This window comes from Trichogramma pretiosum, unplaced genomic scaffold, assembly GCF_000599845.2.
Source record: "Trichogramma pretiosum strain Unisexual culture from Peru unplaced genomic scaffold, Tpre_2.0 scaffold35, whole genome shotgun sequence".
In the NCBI taxonomy this organism is placed as follows: domain Eukaryota; kingdom Metazoa; phylum Arthropoda; class Insecta; order Hymenoptera; family Trichogrammatidae; genus Trichogramma; species Trichogramma pretiosum.
Window position 1 is genome coordinate 1,361,768 of NW_019640943.1, and position 19,607 is coordinate 1,381,374.

The 19,607-nt window shown below is 41.7% G+C and overlaps 2 protein-coding genes across 5 annotated transcripts in view; both read left to right on the forward strand.

Annotated features, from left to right (window-relative positions):
- LOC106653407 (synaptotagmin-7) overlaps positions 1-19,607 on the forward strand; it is a 165,407-nt gene that overhangs the window by 86,813 nt on the left and 58,987 nt on the right. The gene's annotated exons all lie outside the window — the stretch shown is intronic.
- On the forward strand, positions 9,212-10,844 carry LOC106653409 (zinc finger protein OZF-like). Its single transcript, XM_014372833.2, has 3 exons — positions 9,212-9,389; positions 9,459-9,537; positions 9,614-10,844. The coding sequence occupies exons 1-3, from the start codon at positions 9,364-9,366 to the stop codon at positions 10,619-10,621; spliced, it is 1,113 nt and encodes a 370-aa protein (XP_014228319.1). The 5' UTR covers positions 9,212-9,363; the 3' UTR covers positions 10,622-10,844.

The window sequence follows — 19,607 nt, forward strand, 5'->3', positions numbered from 1 at the left end:
CCCCCCAAAGTGTGTGTATACATATATACAGACTTCGGTGGAAAGCTTGTTTTGTTGAATGGACAAAGTTAGCGACGTCGTCGTTGCCGTCGTCTTCATATAGCCGAGGGAAACTTGATTCTTAGCCTTCTGTGCTCTCGACTGGAATCGAGTTAGTGTTTCAAGCTCCCGCGCGCGCTCCCGTCTTCTTCTTCTTTCCTTCGCGCGACTCTATATCCGTTATATTTATCGCCATCACCCGACGATGACGATCCGTCGTATCTATTACTCGAAATTTTATTATAAATCTTGCGTATTTTTCGATAAATTTCGCCGAGCTTCCGCATAAATCAGCGGATGCCAGGCACCGCGCGGTAATATTATTTATTTTGTACTGCGCTGTGCGTATACGGCAGCCGGCAGAAGGGAGGCCATCGTTACGGAACCGAGAGACAGGCTGGCAGTGACGATAATGGCTCTTGACGGTATTAAATGTCGGTGCAGCGTCGAAGGCAAAAGAAAACAAAATGCAAGGCAATTCGGGGGTATATAGTTGTCCTCTTCGTCGAATGACGTATCTCGTTTTTGCTCATTGACTGTCATTGTTCCCTCTAAAAATAAAGAGTTTTCTAAAAAATGAGACTCTCGCTTGACTCTATTGTGCATGTATGTGTATGTGTGTGTGTGTGTGTGCAAGCTCGGAGCAGCTTGCGCAAGTTTTTTTCCGCATAAATTAGCAAGAAGTCGCTTTGCGCTACAATAAAGAAAGCTATCGAAAAAAAGCAGACTCGCGCACACACATACACGTACGATGGAGCTTTACTGTTTACTATTGGGTAGAGGGTTGAGTGAGAGAGGCTCTTTATGCTAGGTACGAGCCTAGCCGGCAATCCGGGAAAAAGCTTCTTCTTTCTCTCTTTCTGTACGCTGCTTGCTGCATAGCCCTCCGAGTCTCTCGTTGTTTTTACGTTTTTTTTTTGGGAGTGGGAGAAAAAACAAAATAAAGAAGACATCGGTTGCATTAAGTTGAATACAAAGAGCTCACGGTGTCACTGAGCATTAACGGATACGGCTCAAATTAAGCAAATAAATAAATAAATAAATAAATAAATAAATAAAAAGGGATAATAAGAGATCTTTATCGTGACAAAGAATATGGTTGACGATAATCCGCAAAATTTATACTCGGAGAAGCTTGTGCAATAAATATTAAAGTCATAACTATGATGTATTATGATATTGAATACGACAAAGCGTGACATGGTCTTCTAATTGTGAAAAATAATGTTAATTCTTACACTATAGTAATTGATGCTGAGCGCAGCAAAGTCGTACACATTCGATATTGCTAATTTTCGATGTTTTACTCTAACTGCGATAACTCATGCAGGAATAAACCAATCGATCTGAAAATTTTACATAGCATTGTTTCGGTGCTGATGAAGTGCTGTATACTTTTTTAGCGACATCCGCATATCCTAATATACAAAAAATGCCTTTTTATGCCATTTTGAGTTTTGCACCTCGCGACATCTTCACTTCGAAAAAACATAATTTTTGTTTGCGATCGGTCTTACTTGTGTATCGGTATTTAACATTGTACTTAAGACAAGTATATTATATGTGGTGTTCTGAGTACCATTATACTGAGCGTAACATGATTGTGATATAGTATAATTATGTCGTGTTTTGAGTATCACTACTGAGCAAAAATTTATGATATGTTTATTTATTATATGCTAATAAATAAATACATGTTAATTTATGATATGTTAATTTATTTATTTGTCTCGAAGTTTCATCATTTTGCGCGGTATTGATAGGTACGTTTTAAGTTCTTTTGTATTGATCTCGTGCTTGGGTATTGCCTTCATGCACACTTTTGACGTGTCTGCATAAATATTTTCTGTTTAAATTTTTTCCCGCATTAAACACAAGCGTGATCAATGTCTTCGTGCTGCGTTTTAATGTGAGTTACAAGACGATCCTTTTGAGAAAATGTCTTGCCGCACTTATTACAATATCTTATTATGTCTTATTATGCATCAAATTCATGTGTTTTTTAAGATTACCCTTTAGTGTGAATGTCTTTCCGCACACTTCGCAAGTAGGTGCCACGCCTTTATGCATCGCATCGATGTGCTTTTTGAGATCTCCTTTTCGTGTGAATGTCTTTCCACATATACTACACGCATGTTTAACACCATTATGCATCGCATCGATATGAATTTTGAGAGAAAATTTTTGTGTGAATGTCTTTCCACATGTAACACACGTATGTTTAACACCATTATGTCCCTCGATATGCCTATTGAGATCTCCTTTTTGTGTGAATGTCTTTTCACATATACAACACGCATGTTTAACACCATTATGTACTCCATCGGTGTGGATCTTGAGTTTAGCCTTGGTTGAGAATTTCTTTCCGCACATTACGCAAGTACGTGCCATACCTTCATGCATCGCATCGATGTGAATTTTGAGATGACGTTTTTGTGCGTATGTCTTTCCACATATACCACACTCATGTTTAATACCATTATGAATTGCATCGATGTGAATCTTGAGATCTCCTTTTCGTGTGAATGTCTTTCCACATATACTACACGCATGTTTAACACCATTATGCATCGCATCGATATGAATTTTGAGTGCAGCTTCAGTTAAGAATTTCTTCCCGCATACTTCGCAAGTAGGTGCCATACCATTATGCATCGCATCGATGTGAATTTTGAGATAACATTTGTATGGGAAAGACTTTCCACATACACCACACGCGTGTTTAACACCATTATGTACTCCATCGGTGTGGATCTTGAGTGCAGCTTCAGTTAAGAATATCTTCCCGCATACTTCGCAAGTAGGTGCCATACCATTATGCATCGCATCGATGTGAATTTTGAGATAACATTTGTATGGGAAAGACTTTCCACATACACCACACGCGTGTTTAACACCATTATGTACTCCATCGGTGTGGATCTTGAGTGCAGCTTCAGTTAAGAATATCTTCCCGCATACTTCGCAAGTAGGTGCCATACCATTATGCATCGCATCGATGTGAATTTTGAGATAACATTTGTATGGGAAAGACTTTCCACATACACCACACGCGTGTTTAACACCATTATGTACTGAATCGATGTGGACCTTGAGATAATCTTTTCGTGCAAGTTTTTTACCGCATATATTACATGGATATTTGGTACGATTGCGTGCCTTATCAGTTTGGGTTTTGCGTTGACTATTTTGAGCAAATGTTTTTTCATTTGCATCAAATGCATCACTGAGTTCACCATCCAAATTCAATTCCTCTTTTACTTCGTCGACAATTTCTTCTTTAATTTTCTTTTGAGTCTGATAATCGCAACTATTTTTCATATGCTGCCATTGATCTGGATAATCGTCCTCGATTTTCTTGACTACTAATAAGTTAATGCCGAGCTTCTCGTCCTTACATTCGAATTCTATTTCCAAATCGTTATTAGGTCCAGAATTTTCATCATTTTCACGAAGCCCATAAATCTGGAAATGAGATTAGTAAAAATACTTGATCAAAATATTGACTAAACAGTCCCACATCAACACTTACTAAATTTTCTCGACAAAAACTCGAGAATTCGTCGTTTTTAGCATCGCATGCATTGTCAATTATCTTATAATCTTCATTTTTAATTGGGGAAACATCATCTGGTTCCTTCTTCACTCTGCAATATTCCCAATAATATAAAGTATTATGCCATTTTTTTTTAAATTTCATTCTCACGAAACAAAAATTACCTGACATCAGAGTTATATACATCACTGAAGTCCATGTTTATCACTCGGAACTTGATCAACGACTAATTGTTTTGTAATGATGTTACACATCGAGCTAGGTAACATAAGTGTAATAATATTTACAAATCGTGAAATGAAAGTTTGAGAAAATTTATGTCAACAGAGACACTCTAAACTTATCATTTATTATTGGAGAAATTATACTATTGATCTCGTAATAAACAATTAGCCATTTTCTTTGAATTGTATCTTATTACAAAGAAATTATAAATTATTGAACACTTCATGAATCGAGCTTATGATGTGTCCTATACTCCTTTTCGCATAATTTTTTTCGACGCGCAAAATATGAAACAAAGTTAACGTGAGCGAATGAAGGGTTTATATACATTTTTATATTACACTAACGCCAAATACGTGACTACAGTCGCATCTATATCATTTACCATTTTTACACAACGAGCGAATATCGTACATCTATGTAATCTATGTGTGATAAATATGCATGGTTAGTCATGTAGTCAAATATATATCTATGTATATTGTCACGTGGGCACACCGGGCCAGCTTAACGCGTACATACAGCTGTATACGTGTTGGCATGCCATGTGCAAATTCCTTTGGTCGCAACGTTGTCAATACACGCTGAACACAAAACATCGATAAGTGCAATCTATTTCGTACGTGCGAATTACGAAAACCTGTATTCATATATACCTATACTAATGTACATGTAGGGAACATCAAACTAAAAAATACGCCCTATTTTTGTGTTCTACTTCCAATTATACCAATAATAATTTTAAAGGCTTTACCAAATTAGCTGACACAAAAAACTCATTGTAACATTGATTTATTATGATACTCATTGAAGCTACTATTATTAATTTCATACGGCTGAAACAACTATTATCATGATGTCGAATGCTATTTCGTTATTTACCATTCAGTCGCTCAGCATTTTGCAACTGTGGTTGCCACTAGTGATACTTCTTGTGTAACGCGTCTGTTCTCTTAAGAATTATTATCATTGTCGTTACGCGAGAGTAAACGTAAACATTGCGGCTGGTTACATTCTGCAATCTTTAACAGATACATTTTATAATTCGTTCATTTTCACTAGGTGTCGCATCGCTAACCCCCAAGCGATAAAATTCCATTTCGGTATATATGTATAAGAAAAGGAGACAAGCGTACTTTTTCTGCAATTCGATTTGAGCCTATAGTTCTCATTCTTCTAAAGCAACTTAATGAGCTACTAGCGCTTTTCTTCCATTAACCGAACTTTGTATTAAAGTGGAATATTTTACAAGAACCTTTCAAACTATGTAAACTTGCAAAGTAAAAATTACGATCGTAAATTGTACAATTTTCTTACGGGAATTATTCCTTTACCAAAGATAGGAATAATCAGAATATCTAGATATCTCCTTTTCAATTAATACTATAGGAATATTTACTATAAATTCTATTAGTGTTTACTGGATGTGTAACAACACAGATTGGCCAATCAAACAATGAGCTGCAAACGGACACTATTGATTGCATCTGGATCAACCATATCTTTTGTATTATTCGAATTTCATGCCGATTAATTTGAAATCGATACATTAATTTAATTCTGCTAACGATCACGACGTGGTACATCATCGGTGATTTGATTATGTATAAATGTGTATGTGGGACGTGTGTTTATGATTACACTGATTTCGTTAACCAAGTACTCGAGTTGAAATTCGTCGCTACAGTCCTCGATATTATATCGTTCGAACGTTTTTTCTGTTCAACTCTGTCCCTTTTTTTCTACCTCTTTGTCTCCTTTTTTTTTGGAAAATACAAAATTCTATGCTACGCTTTTAAATTTTTCTCTCGACTACTCATTGGTCCTTTTCTTCGGGTTTATTTTTTCTCCTTCTCTTGTTGTTGTTTTGTTTTGCTCGTATGCATGTGACATTGCACACACACACACACATCGCGTGCGGGCATTGTTGCAACTCTGGCTAAATAGTTGGGGAAGTAAATTGCGTGCTCGAATTTCAAACGCAAAGTATGTATCGCAGAATGTCAAAAATTAATATTTTTTCTCTCTCTTTCCGACGCACATCGATGCTGCCTCTGTGCACGTGTGCATACACGCGAGCGCAACACACAAAAAACCCTTTTAGAGCCTCGTGACGTGTGTATGCCCTGAGAGCGCTGTAAACAAAGGAGCTGCGACTTTTTTTTTTTTTTATAATGAAACAAATTAAAAGACAAAGGAAAAACAGAGCGAGGCTTTTTCGGGTGTGTGTGAAAAAGTCGTGCGCTGCTGGGCGTTATTAATTTCGACAAAAAAAGGCTTTTCCCATTATATATTTCTGAAAATGCGAAATCATTTAAACCTCTCTCGCCCAAGGATGAAACTCCAACAACGAAAACAATAAAAATTAAGGCTACAGCCCATTTTAATCTCTACGCATGGCGCGCGCAGTGTGTGCGTTTAATCAACGAGCCTCATAAATAAGCTGTCGTCCGCGCGCGGAGGTTTTAAGCTCTCCCTCGCGCGCTCCCCGGGAAAACCGATCGAAAATCGAGAGCCACGCAGTCTGCTGTGTGTTGTGCAGGCACATTAATAAATTTCGAGAGCTTTTCGCGAATGTACATGAACGCACACACACATGCACACACACGACACATTGGTCCGTAGAGAGAGAGAGAGAGAGAGAGAGAGAGAGAGAGAGTGCCGAAATCTCAGCCAATGTCACAGCACAACTACTACCCCCCGCCGTTCGCGCGCGCTTCGTTCCTCTCGCTCGTGTTCTCTCTCTTTCGCCTAGTGTCCCCGATCCCTTGACCCACAAAGTCAGCGAGCGCGAAAAAAGGAGCTCGAGCCCAAGCAGCAGCAGCGACGGCAGCGTCAGCGACTCTCTCTCTCTCTCTCTTGCTCTCTCTTCGACTGCCTGCCGAATAATATGTGTGAAGTGAAAGTGAAACTCGTCGACGACGACTACGACGACGAGTGCTACTGCTGCTGCTGGTGTAGAGCAGCGATGCAACAACAATGCCAGACTCAAAAAGTCAAAAGAGTCGTGAAAAGTTAAGGTCGCGTCTTGTCTTTCTCCCGCCCCTTCTCTCCTCGCTTTTTTTGATTAAGAGATTGCAAGCGAGCAAACAAGCAAGCAGGGCACATACATTATCCTTTTCAATTATTGATATTCATAATTTCGCGTACCATGCAGCGGCCGTAGCATGCAGTGGCAGAGATTCAATTAGCGAGGAATTTTAATGAATTTTTCAAATCTCTGCCGAGACATAATTTCTCGCTCTCCAGCTCGCATGACGACGACGACGACTGGGGGAGAGAAAAAAAAAGAAAATACAACAAAAAAAAGGGAAACCAAGGAAAGAGAAAAACGAGGATCGTTTTGTCGAGAGACTCTGCGGGCTCGCGCGAGAGCAAACTACACTGCATACACCGGTGGTGGCTTCAAAAAGAAATGATATAATAAAACTCGAAGAAACTGTCATTTCCATCCGTACAGTATAGAGAGTAATCAGCAGAGTCTGCCTGCTGCTGCGTCGCGAGCCATATAATACACACGCAAACAAAAAACGCAGCAGCGAAGAAACGAGAGCGCAACGAGATAAATATGCTGTCATCTCGCAGGCCCTTATCTTTCTCCCTTTCTTTCTGTCTCTCTCTTTCGGCTATATGTATAACCCCAGGAGACTCGGCGCACGTGATTGCTCGAGGAAGCTTCAGTAGGACGTAGACGATGACGACGTCAGCCCCCTTTGGCGTTCGCATTACACGGCATTAGATAATACTTATTTTATTTTTTGCTCGCACCGATCCTCTCGAGGTCGCTTTCTCTCTCTCGATGAATAAGGGCATTATTATCGATGCGCCGCGCCGTGAAACTAGCGGCCGCTGGATTACAACTCGGCGCAGCTTTCATGTATACATACACAACGGCGCCGCGCGGCCACAAATGCCCCTGCGAGTGCGGGGTCAGAGATAGATCGCGTCTGCTCGGTGTATCAAACGCTCGTTTTTTTTTCAAACTATAAAGGAAGCGAGAGAAAAAAAGAGGAAAGAAAAAAGTTTGCCGACGTTCTATACAGGGTAAAATAGAGAGAGAGAGAAAGAGTAAGAAGGATGAAAACCGATTCACACGAAAAAGCCGTTTAGAGAACAGAGCCGAGCTATCTATCCACTAGCTGAAAAGTTTGCCCGAGAAGTGCACTGTGCACAGAAGGGAGGGGGACGAGGACGTATAGGACGACAGCAGCAAAAGCGTTATCCACTTTCGGGCTGCAACACACACACACACACACACACACACACACACACACACACACACATAGATAGATAGATAGATAGGCGAGTGAGAGGACCGATGACGCGCTCGCTTTGACACTCTCGACTCGACCAAAACTCTTCACTCTTCGGACGTCGTTTCGATACTGTTGTTGTGATCTCTACCTCGCGCCCTCGATTAAGTGATTTTGAATCTCTTAACCGTATTCGAAGTTTAACCTTTTATTTATCTATTTTTTTTCTTTTTTTTTTTTTGCTTCCTTGTCACCGCCGCCGCCGTCGCTGTTTCAAGTTGTGCGAGTGACTCTCTACTTGGGCTACTCTCGATACCTCGAATAATCGAACGGGTGTGGGACGACGATCCTTTACTTTCAGAGTTTATTTGATTTTATCGCGCGAGAGCTTAGAAAATACGAAAATTCCATTCGCGACGGAAGAGCGAGAGGATATCATTTTTACGACTTGCCGGAGATACATATTTTACGCTTGTTTCTTTTTATTTATTTATTTTCTTTACGAACCAATGGAACTGCGCCCGTTTCGGAATCGTCTCTATATAACCTTTTCTTGAACACAGAGTAATAAAATATATAAACCATTTTCCATTCTCGTGCGGCGATGCGAACGTCGAGCCGCACGTTTATAAATTAATATAAAAGCGCGTTGCGAGGAATTCTGGGTCGGCGGTCGCGCGTCAGTGTTACGCGGTGCGCCCCTTAAATAAAAGATTCGCGATTCTGCATATTTAATAGCGCGGAGACACGCGTATTATGTACACGCAGGAGAGAGCTCGTCAAATATATATATATATAATATATTCCGTAAATTGTTTGATCGAGAGTTGAATTTTGCACCACGCGCGATCCGCCCGCATAATGCATGCGATGCGTTTGTATATTTCATCGCTGAGCGCGAGAAACCCTTGTCGCAGAAGCTATGTATTTGCATCGTAGGTAGAGTTCTTATACAATTATTTTCATTTCGCCACTTGCAGAATTGCAGATATAAAGGTACTCCCCATCTGGCGGCGCCGATTTATATTTCTNGGGGGGGGTAATGTTAAGGAGCTATCACAACACAATCGCAGGTACATCTCGCTAATATTCAAGTATTGCGTTCAGTCGCTATAGTGAGAAATTAAAGCTCCGAGCAAGTGTTTACAAATAATATCCGCAAAATAGTACAGGTATTTACCTAAAATCGAGGCACAGTGTTATTAGCTACTCCAGACGTATAACCTCAAAAACTTTCACAGTGCGAATTGTGAAAATTCACGGTGGTTATGTGAAATCAAACGAGTCCGCATGGAAAACGGAGAGGATACAGTTAGGTAGTTTTTTTTTATTCGTGTCATGTTATTTTTGAAAGGATTGCTTTATCAAACTCGATTATTCTTCAGGATGAAGCAAGAACCGAATGATGTTTGGCTAGATGCGGGCCACGATTATATTTTCGATCCGCTGGACTCTAATTGCGAGGTTAGCTATTTTAAAACATTCACTTTTTCTGAATGCTCAGTGAGTTCAATGATTTAAATTACAATTTTAATTTTAGACAAATCACACAAATGAAACGGCTGCGTTACACAACAAGTTCGATGCAAAAATAAAAATAGATTTCGAGTGTACGAAGGTTAAACCAGAAGTGACATTTCTCTCGAAGGTTATCTGCAAATCTGAGTATGAAAATAATCAACCAATTATTAAATCAGAAAATGAAGATCGGACACATGATGGGAATAAAAGTATAATCATTGATTTTGAGAGTCAAGATATTAAACCCGAACTAATGTCTTTATTTGATGAAAAAAGTCCAATGATTCTAACAATAACAGAAATGGATTATGATAATGACAGTGCATTTCAAAAAAGAACCCAATTGAATCTCGTCGAATCCGAGGAGGTAAAAGCATTTGAAATGAGTAATTTGTGTCGAAAAACTTACAAAGAAGAAGCGAATCTAGATGCACGTGTAAATAAGAAATACAAGAGCATTGAACCAATCAAATGTGAAATTTGTCACAAATCGTTTAAATACCAATGTTATCTCAAATATCACGTCAACGCAGTACATAATCGGAGCCGACCCTTCGAATGTGACATTCGTAAAAAATCATTTTCTCAAAAGGGTAATCTCGATGTTCATAAAAATGTTGTGCATGATGATAGTAAACATTTCGAGTGTGAGATTTGCCACAAATCATTTGGATACAAAAGTAATCTCAATAAACACATAAATGCAATACATAGTGGTATCAAACCCTTTGAATGTGAGACTTGTCACAAATCATTTTCATACAAAAGTAGCTTCGATTATCATATAAGAATAGTACATGATCGTAGCAAGGCATTTGAATGTGACATTTGCCACAAGTCATTTGGATTAATAAGAGATCTCAAAATTCACATAAAGACAGTACACAATCGTATTAAATCATTTTGTTGTGAAATTTGCCATAAATTATTTGGATACAAACAAGGCCTCAAATATCACATTAATACAGCACATATCCGCGAGTTTCAAACGAGAGATTTGTCACGGATAATTTTCTCTAAAAAATAATCTTAGTAAATTTCATATATTGTAAACCCTTCGATTGTGAGATTTATCACCAGATTCAACTAAAAATCTACAAAATGAAAGTACAAAAGTGTAATAAATCCTTAGGAGCGTAAAACTTGTCCCGAAATTTTTGGACGCAATGGTGACTTTTGCAGCTTTTTGTAATTTTAGAAAATATTTCACATAAATATCTTGTAATTTTCCGAAGAAGAATAAACAATATAAAAATGCTGATAATTTTGGTTATTAAAAGCCTTCTCTTGGACTTTCTAACATCATAAATAAAATATAAACAATATCTCCCAAGTATCTTCTTTCAATCATTATACAAGTGTCTTAAAGCAAGCATTAACCAGTGATAATTTAGCTCATCCGATTCAAAACATATCGTTTGTCTCATGGGCAAAGACATAAATTGTTACATGTATGCATCCTATATCTCTGTGAAATCAAATGACCAAAAAATGTTTCATCCTGCTGACATGAAAGGCTTTTCGAAGTAGTTTGTTAAAATATTTTCTCGAAAATATCGAAGCATTCATACATAATTATTAGAAATAATCACATTTTCAAGAGAAAGCTCTTTGCCAATGCATTGGCAGCGGTTTTTTCTTCTTCTGCAGCTACTATCGCTTATACCTCGGCCCAACGACGTGCCAAGTCCTCTCGGCGAGCTATTTATCAGGCTCGCGCGATCTCTAGGCGCGCGCCCACGAGAGATGCGGGTAATTCCTACTTTGTCTTTTCTTCTTCTTCCTTCCCCCTTTTTTTTTATCTCGTAGGCGTATATTCCTCGAGATAGACAAATGGATGGGATCTTAGCGCGGATCTCGGGCTCTCGAAAACCGAGGATCGTTTACCATCCTGCACCCGCGCGCGCTCACACTCGCATGCCTCTCTTCGCTTCGGCTCGTTTCGGCGCGGGAAAATCTGACGGGACAATTTCGCGTATGCTTTACTTCGGATACATGTATCCTAGCTGGGTATAAGTATGGCTTTGGGAACTGCAACTGCAACAACAACAAGAACAACAACAATAACAATAACAACAAGCTAGAAGTATATGGCTAGAACAAAAGGCAGCAGGAGCTCGGCGCGATAGTTTGCAAAATTCGCCCTATATATGCAACGTACAGAGCTCTATATTACACACACGGTAACCCCGGCGCCGAAGCTAAGACTCTTGGCAGCCACGTCGTCTGCAAATACTTGTCGCTTCGGATTCTCTAAGCCGCAACGAACTGCTAATAGTTTTCTCCTTAACGTTCGCTGCTGCTGCTGCAGCTGCACACAATACAAAGGTGCACATCACGACGTGTATGTATGTGTGTGTGTGTGTGCGTGGATGGGTGGGTATTCCGAGAGAATCAGTATACTCGTTCTCGCGCGTTTGCGGCGTCTGACCGCAGAGGCGAAAATTTCTCAAGGTATTATAATGTAGCTATTTCGTACGTAGCTGCTGCTGCTGCTGCGGAGATCGGGTAATGTGTGTGCGCAGTGTATCGTTTCGGTGTAAGCAACAACAAAAGGTAATGACACAAAGAAAAATCCATCCGTTGCGCGCGGCGTATAGCACACAAGGTACATACATACACAGTACACACGTGTGTGCGGGTGCGAGAACGAAGAAACGAAAACGTTTTTATGTCTCTCACGTCGCACGAGGAGAATAAAATAAGATAAAAACGACTTTCAACTCTCTCTTAACTTGGCTTGAAGTTGGAGTATGTGTGTGTGCGAGCGAGAGGATGTGTATGTGATAGAGGGAGAGAGAGAAAAAAATAAGGATAAAATAGAATAACAAAAAACGAGCCACTGCAAAACAGAAAAACTTCGAAGATACTCTAATGCCGCCTCCTCTTATATACCTTTTGTATATAAAGAGCATTCCATAATGTCATGCGTTTTCTCTTTCTTTATATTCCTCCCTTCTGCCGTACCCCCTTGCCCCTTTTTTCTTTCGGCAAATAAAACTTTCGTATCTTTTTTCGTCGTCGTCGCAATCTCCGCTCGCGGCGGGTGGGCTAGGCAGCAGCAGCAGCGCGCGATATATTTCGTTGACGAGTTTTTCATCCTCTGATACGCGATTGATCTCTTTCTTTATTTATTTATTTTTTTTTTACTTTCCCTCGGCGCCCTTCTTTTCCTCCGCGCCATTGCCGCGCGAACGAAATCGAGGACATTTGGGTAAAGAGATTCTTTTTTATCGCCGCACCCCTATATATTCCTATATATTACGTGCTGTATCCGCGATGAATGGCGCGAAAAATAAAACGAATTAAATTCAAAAGATTTCTATTCAGCGGTGGTTTGACCTTAACATCGATGAAAGAGGGTGGTCTGCGCATAGAAGCAGCAGTAGCAGCAGCAGCAGCAGCTCTCGACGAATACTTTCGTGCGGCCTTTGTATACGCGTCGAAAATTTTAATTCATTCCGGTATTTCGGTGTGTATATGTATCTTATAACGAGCTGTGCCACGCTCTTTATAAAATAATTATTATTTCGGGGTTATAACGGCGAGTGGCGCATATAACAAACTTTGTCCACGCGCGGTGACGACGACGACGACGACGTCGGCGGCGAATCGAATGAATTAATCCAAAAGCAAAGCATCATTTAGCATTGCAAATTTCTACCCCAATCTCCGCGTTCGTGCACTATACACTATATAACGTAGCGTGCTTATATACGGGAGAAATTGCACGGCATTAAGCGCGTATACCCGCAGCTATATGTGTGTATGTATGCATGCATGCGCGTATGCTGCTCCCAGGCATACTCTCTCCATCGGTAATGTACACGCACAGCAGCAGCCACAGTAATAATATACACGAATCAATTTGAAATGTTAAATGTCACATTTCGGTCTGGAAATATTTGAACGAAACGAAAGCCAAGCGACAAAAGAAGCGATTGCCATTTTTACGTCTAAACTTTTCTCTTTCTCCTTACAGTCGATTTGGTTTTTCATCCCGAGCCGTTTTTATTTATTTTTCGTTTATTTTTTTCTGTTTCAATGGCTTCCGCGAGAGCGCAACGCCGCAAGCTTGGCGACGCAAAAAAATAAAATAAAGCTACGAAGGAAAAAAACAAGTATATACCTGATCCCTTAAAACCGCAATCGTATCGAGATTTATATTCTACACATACACGGACACAACACACACGAATACGCATTTTGCTGCCTTTTCATTTCCTCGTAAATTTGCTCTCCTTCTCTTTCGCTCTCAGGTGTGCCGAGCGGCAAAAATCCAACTTATCAGCGGCAATACAAGATTCTTTTGTGCTGGCCGGATTTTGCGGTCGTAATGAAATTAAACTATTCGCCCTTTCGAAAAATTATGTACTACACCGCTGCGCAGTACGTAGACAGTCGATTTCGCAGCTTTGTGGCTCTTTCACTCTATCTCTGACTCGCGAGCGCTCGCATAGTTTCGCTTGCCTGCGCAAAATTACTATCCCGCACATCCCTTTGATGTTGCATTTACCTTGAGCCCCCTCCCGTCAATATAGCTCTATACATTATTATATTTTAGATATTACATGTAATTTAAAGGGCTCGTCTCTCCATCCCCTTCCAGTAATAATAATGCATTTGATAAAATGGAATTTCGCATCGTATCGTATAGTCGTATAGAGCTCGAGCCCTTTACAAGCGGGAATTAATATCAATATAATATTTTACGTCGGGTGATAAATTTAAGCTTATAAATTAAGAGCTTTCGTGGTGGCGTGGGGCGAGGGGCGCGCGGGGGCGGCTCTTTGAATAATATACTTTTTGTTAAAAGCAACGCGAGAGTGTCAGTATTAACGGAAAAATAGCTGAATAAAACAACGCCTGGGTTCACACACACACACATGTACTCGCGCGCACATATTCATATAGAAAAAAAGCCATGAGAGCTGCTGCCGCGCGAGGATGTGCGTTATATACATCATAAAAGCAACGTAAGGAATGTAGGTCACAACAGCACACGCTCGTGTAGGTATACTCGGTACACACATACACCGTGTGTGCGAATAGACTTTACTTCTTTTTTTTGGTCAGAAAGGGACTTTTTAGCATTGCCGCGCGTTGTACACACTGCTCTCCGTCGTTTCGTTTCTTTTTCGCGCGCGAAAATAAGATGAATATCACAGCACTTCACTCTCGCGAGCTTTTGCGAAAGCGCGCCTTCCATCCATATTATATCCGCGAGTTTCGTTTTTTCATATATAATTGCCGCGGCGCAGAAATGAAGGTGCTGCTTGTATGCATACATATTTTTCGCGTTGCATCATTATTATTTTTATTTTTAATTTAATCAAATTGTTTAACGGCGCGTCGCTGGTGCGGTTTTCTCGCTAGCTCGCGAGCGAGCGATGCATCATATATCGCGCGTTTCGCGCGTCGCACAAGAAAATTCCGGCGCGTTCGCGACTCGCATCTACATGCGATCGATCCGCGCGCCTGCAGCACCGCATATGCCACACGAGCGCGCGTTTGACATACCACTTAATAAAAAAACTCTTTTCCGAGCACTCGAACAAAAGAGGCTCGGCTCTCTCGGGCGCGCGAGGGGTGCTCCTCGAAAAAAACAGCAAACTCAGATAATCTCTTTGCAGCAGCAGCAGCATATGACGCAAACGAATGATCGTCGTCGTGGAGAGAGAGAGCGAGGACAATTTTTTTTATATGCATATAGCTGTAGCTTGTAAAGCGAGATGATAAACAAGAGGCGAATTATTCGCCGGCGTCAGCGGTAATAATTTTAAGCGTCTATTCTGTGTGCGAAAATCACGACGCGATAAAAATTTTCAAACGCCGCCGTAATAATTAGGGCCGCTTATTGTTTCGATTATTATCACCCGTCATTGTTGCCGGGTGTAACGATATACACTTGAAAACATCGTTGCGGCGATTCGTATACAGCTAAGTTTTCCCCCACCGTTAGTTTAGTATATAGTGCCACTCTCAGCGCAGCTTTTTAACGCGCTATTATCTATGCTTTAAACGAGGTGTAAGCCGAGACTCGAATCTCGAATTTCACGTGTTACAAACACGTAGCTAGTACAGCATGTATACAGGCCCCAGCCGGGCACGTTGTTTATGCGATGATGATAGCCCTTTGCCTATACCGTATGACGTATAGGACAACACGTTAGTTGTTTGGTCTCGTAATATTGTGAACGAGGCTGCTGCTGCCGCCGCACAAGAGACGAGGGGCGAAAGAGAGAGAGAGAGAGAGAGAGAGAGAAAGCAGAAACTTGAAGGGGTTTTCCGATTCGAGTGGCTGTAAGTGTTGTATCGATTTTTTTTTATCGGACGCTAAGTGCACGATTGAAATATTCAGCGTGTATATGTGTCTATGTACGAGTGTGTGTGTGGATACAGTTGTGTGCGTGTTTGTGCATCTGCAACGCGCGCCGCGACGGGAAATATTTTTGTGTATACGGAATGCAGCATTTATACTTTCTTCCTTTTTTTCGGGTTACATGGGAGGCACGTACGCTGACTCGTACTACTTGATTTTATGGATATTTCGCGGATATCGAAATGTATAATAATAGCCATTCCGCGTTCACGCGCTGGCAAGTGCGTTCACTTCGTTCTACTATTTTTTCTTTCTCTCTCTCTTTTTTAACGCTTCTCTATACAACTTTATATCGAAGAGTAAACAGAAGCTAGAGAGCAGCAGCCATTAGTCAGCTGATACCGTGAGTGCACACACGCTTTTAACTAGCTAGCCGTGTTGCAGATAAGATCGTTTTACTCTTGCCTTTCTCTCTTAGTTTTTTTATTTTTTTTTTTTTAGTAAAAGCTCGATGCACACGTACACACACAGATTTTAACTTCGAAAGAGATATTGTTCTTTTCTCGATATATACCAAAGGACGCGCGAAGGTTCAATCGATAGACAAATCGGCCGGTAGATCGTTTTCCACTTTTATTCCTAAAAATTGCAAATGCGTACGCCAAGCGTCTGTGTGTGCGAGCGCTAGTACATAAGTCAGCAATTTTACTCGCGTCCAAGTCCAAGTGGTATAAAATAGATATGCCTTTCATGGGAGGAACGAGGGAATGAAAAATTTCAGCTCTATTATTAGCGATATTTCAGAGTTTGCCCTCCTCCTCTTCCCCATTGGGCATTAAATCCGTTCGAGAGCTATATAGCAGTATGGACGTGCAGAGCTGCATGTGTATAATGCACATATCTCTCTCTTGAGAGAGAGAGACACACACACATCACCACTACCACGAGCGAGAAAGCGAATATAAGTGGAATCGATTTTTCACTTTCTCGCTTGTGACTTTTCCTATATTCGTCTCTTCGTAGCTCTATATGTGTACAGCTTGTACGTATAACCGTATAAGAAAACGAAATGTTCCACTCGTCGTCGTCGTCGTCGTGATCTCAAATCTCTTGACCAGTCGAGAAAAGCCGTCGGTCGCCCGATCGGTCCACCACCGCCAACTTCTCCTGAATTAATCATCCGTATAAGAGCGCGAGGAAGTAGTTGTAGGGAAGAAGTGTAACGCGCCGCAGCACACGAGGTGAATAAAGTTTCTGTCACCCGATTTGTGCGCAAATTTCGAGCAAAGTTAGTTTGTGCCCAGTTTAGTTTTGGCGTAATCTTAGACGACGGGCTGCTGCTGCTGCTCGATCTCCGGCCACCACCACCGCATCGTATACTGCTGCTGCTGCTGCTCGCGCGTCAGCTGCTGTCGTTTTCGGGGATTTCGCCTTCTGGCCTATACTCGTGTGTTCAGGCACATATACAGACATACGTATTATATACGAATATATATGCTTGTATATACACACAAGCACGCGAGCAGATGTCAAGGTTTCGGGTGGCCGATTTTCGCCGACGCTTTCCTCTGCTGCTGCTGCTGCTACCCTCCTCCTCCTCCTCCACCTCTTCCTCCTCTTGCTCTTCATCCCTGCCGCCGCCCCTGCCTGACTTTTGTGTGAGGACTATTGCTTCTCGCACACACGCGGTGTATATACTGTATCATATATAGCACAAACAGCTTTCAAATATATACAACGTTATACACGCCGAGAATGAAAGATGACTCGTGTTTGTTTCGTGCGAGCGACGTTGTTTATAAGCTCGGTTATATGCGGGGTGGTTGTCCACCAACACGATGAGTTTACGCTATGAGATGACGAAGATATAGGAAGAGCTCCGAGATCGCGAGATTTATTTTTATCATTCGATTATGGAGGGTGGGGGCGGGCTGTACTTGGAAAAAGATCGATGTGTACCCACGTCGCGAGATTCTTCATCTGTATTTTTCTCAACCTCCCCCTCGTACAGAGCGGAAAAAGATCCGCGTCCGTAATCGAATCTGTTTTCAGTGGCACAACCACACCGCATCAAAAAAAATTTGCATCATTCTCGCCTCTTTATTATCATCATACGGAGCTCGCCGTCAAAACACAACTTCTTTCTCGCATCAACGACGACGACGACGACGGCAGCAACAGCAACCGAAGCAGCAGAAGCAGCAGCGTCGGCTTACACACACATATATACAACGTATATCTCTCCCTTCTCCTTCGCGCGCATATTCTTTCTCGTTTGCTCGTTATATTCCTCCTACTTTTCCACCCTTTTGGGTAATAGCACGTAGACTCTTGCACCCCGAATGTGTGTCTGTGTGTGTGTGTGTAAGCCATGCGCGCGAGTGTGTATAACTAGTACTATATATACATTCGTCTCTCACCTTTCGCGCCCGCGCACTGAATCGCTGAGGTCGTGCTTCGGCGCAGCAGAGAGAGTACCTTTAGCCCGAAAGCTCTAGCCGTCGCTGCAGCACACTAGGTCAGCTGTTGTATACACGCACGTACGTATCTGGAGTTCGTGCCTGCCACGGATCATCGTAAAAATACCCACAACCCCCCCTTTGTATATGTTCGAACGAGACAACAAAAGGAAAAACCGAAAAAAATAAAATTTCCAAAAATCTCGAGCTCGAAGAAAACGGAAAGCTCGGGGAAAGCTCCTTACGTGTGCGGCCACCGTCTAGTGTGCGGCGTCCTTCTATAGATCTTTTCCGCGCGCGTATTTGGCGCGCTACGACGTATACACGCAGACATACACTTTATACACATATAAACGTGCACACAGACAAAGCCAGGAGCCGGGTGGTTGGTTGTGCTTGTTGGGGGATATCGATGTAGCGGGCGATTGCGCACTCGACTTGTGTGTAGAGATATATATCGCCTCGTCTCTCTCGCTCTTCAACTCTCTCTCTCTCTCCTGCTGGTTGAGCAGCGCTGCTGCTGCTGCTGCTGGCGCGTGTGTATGTATGTATGCTGCTACGCTGCTACTGCTGCGAGAGAGAGTTGTACGCGAGTGCGGACGCGCGGGGGGACAACAGTGCCTCGCCGACCGTCGTACAGTGTAGAAGAAAAGAAGGTCTAATTGTGCTCCGCGGGTTTACGTGGCACGTGTGTGCGTTGTGCCCTACCCCTATATACCTTTCTATATATTGAAACAAAAACAAAAGTGGTGTTGTGCTCGTGCTGTGTGTAGTCCCTCTTTCTCTCCTCTCTTTCTCTCTCTCTCTCTCTGTCTTCGTCTCGTGTTGTATATAATACATACATTTCCGTTTTTACTTTGTAAAAAGAAATAACGAAACGAGTGTGTGCCGTTCAATTACTCACTTCCCCCTGTTTTACAGTAGTCTAGTGAGAGAGAGATAGCGATAATAATACTCGGTGTGTTTTAACGTGCGCGTGCAATCGTACATGTGATTCCCTCTTACTGGTGCTACAACGATAAACGACTCCGAATTACACTCCAGTTTCATTTCCCTTGTTTCCTTTAATCGGTGCGTTTGTGTGTGTGTATATAATGTAAAGCGACGATGACGACGAAGACGAGGATGATAACGACGACTACGACGACCAAGTTGTCGACGAGATGAACGTCATCGCGAGACAGCAACGATGATGACATGACGAGCGACGAGACGGCCGTAGTACTACTGGA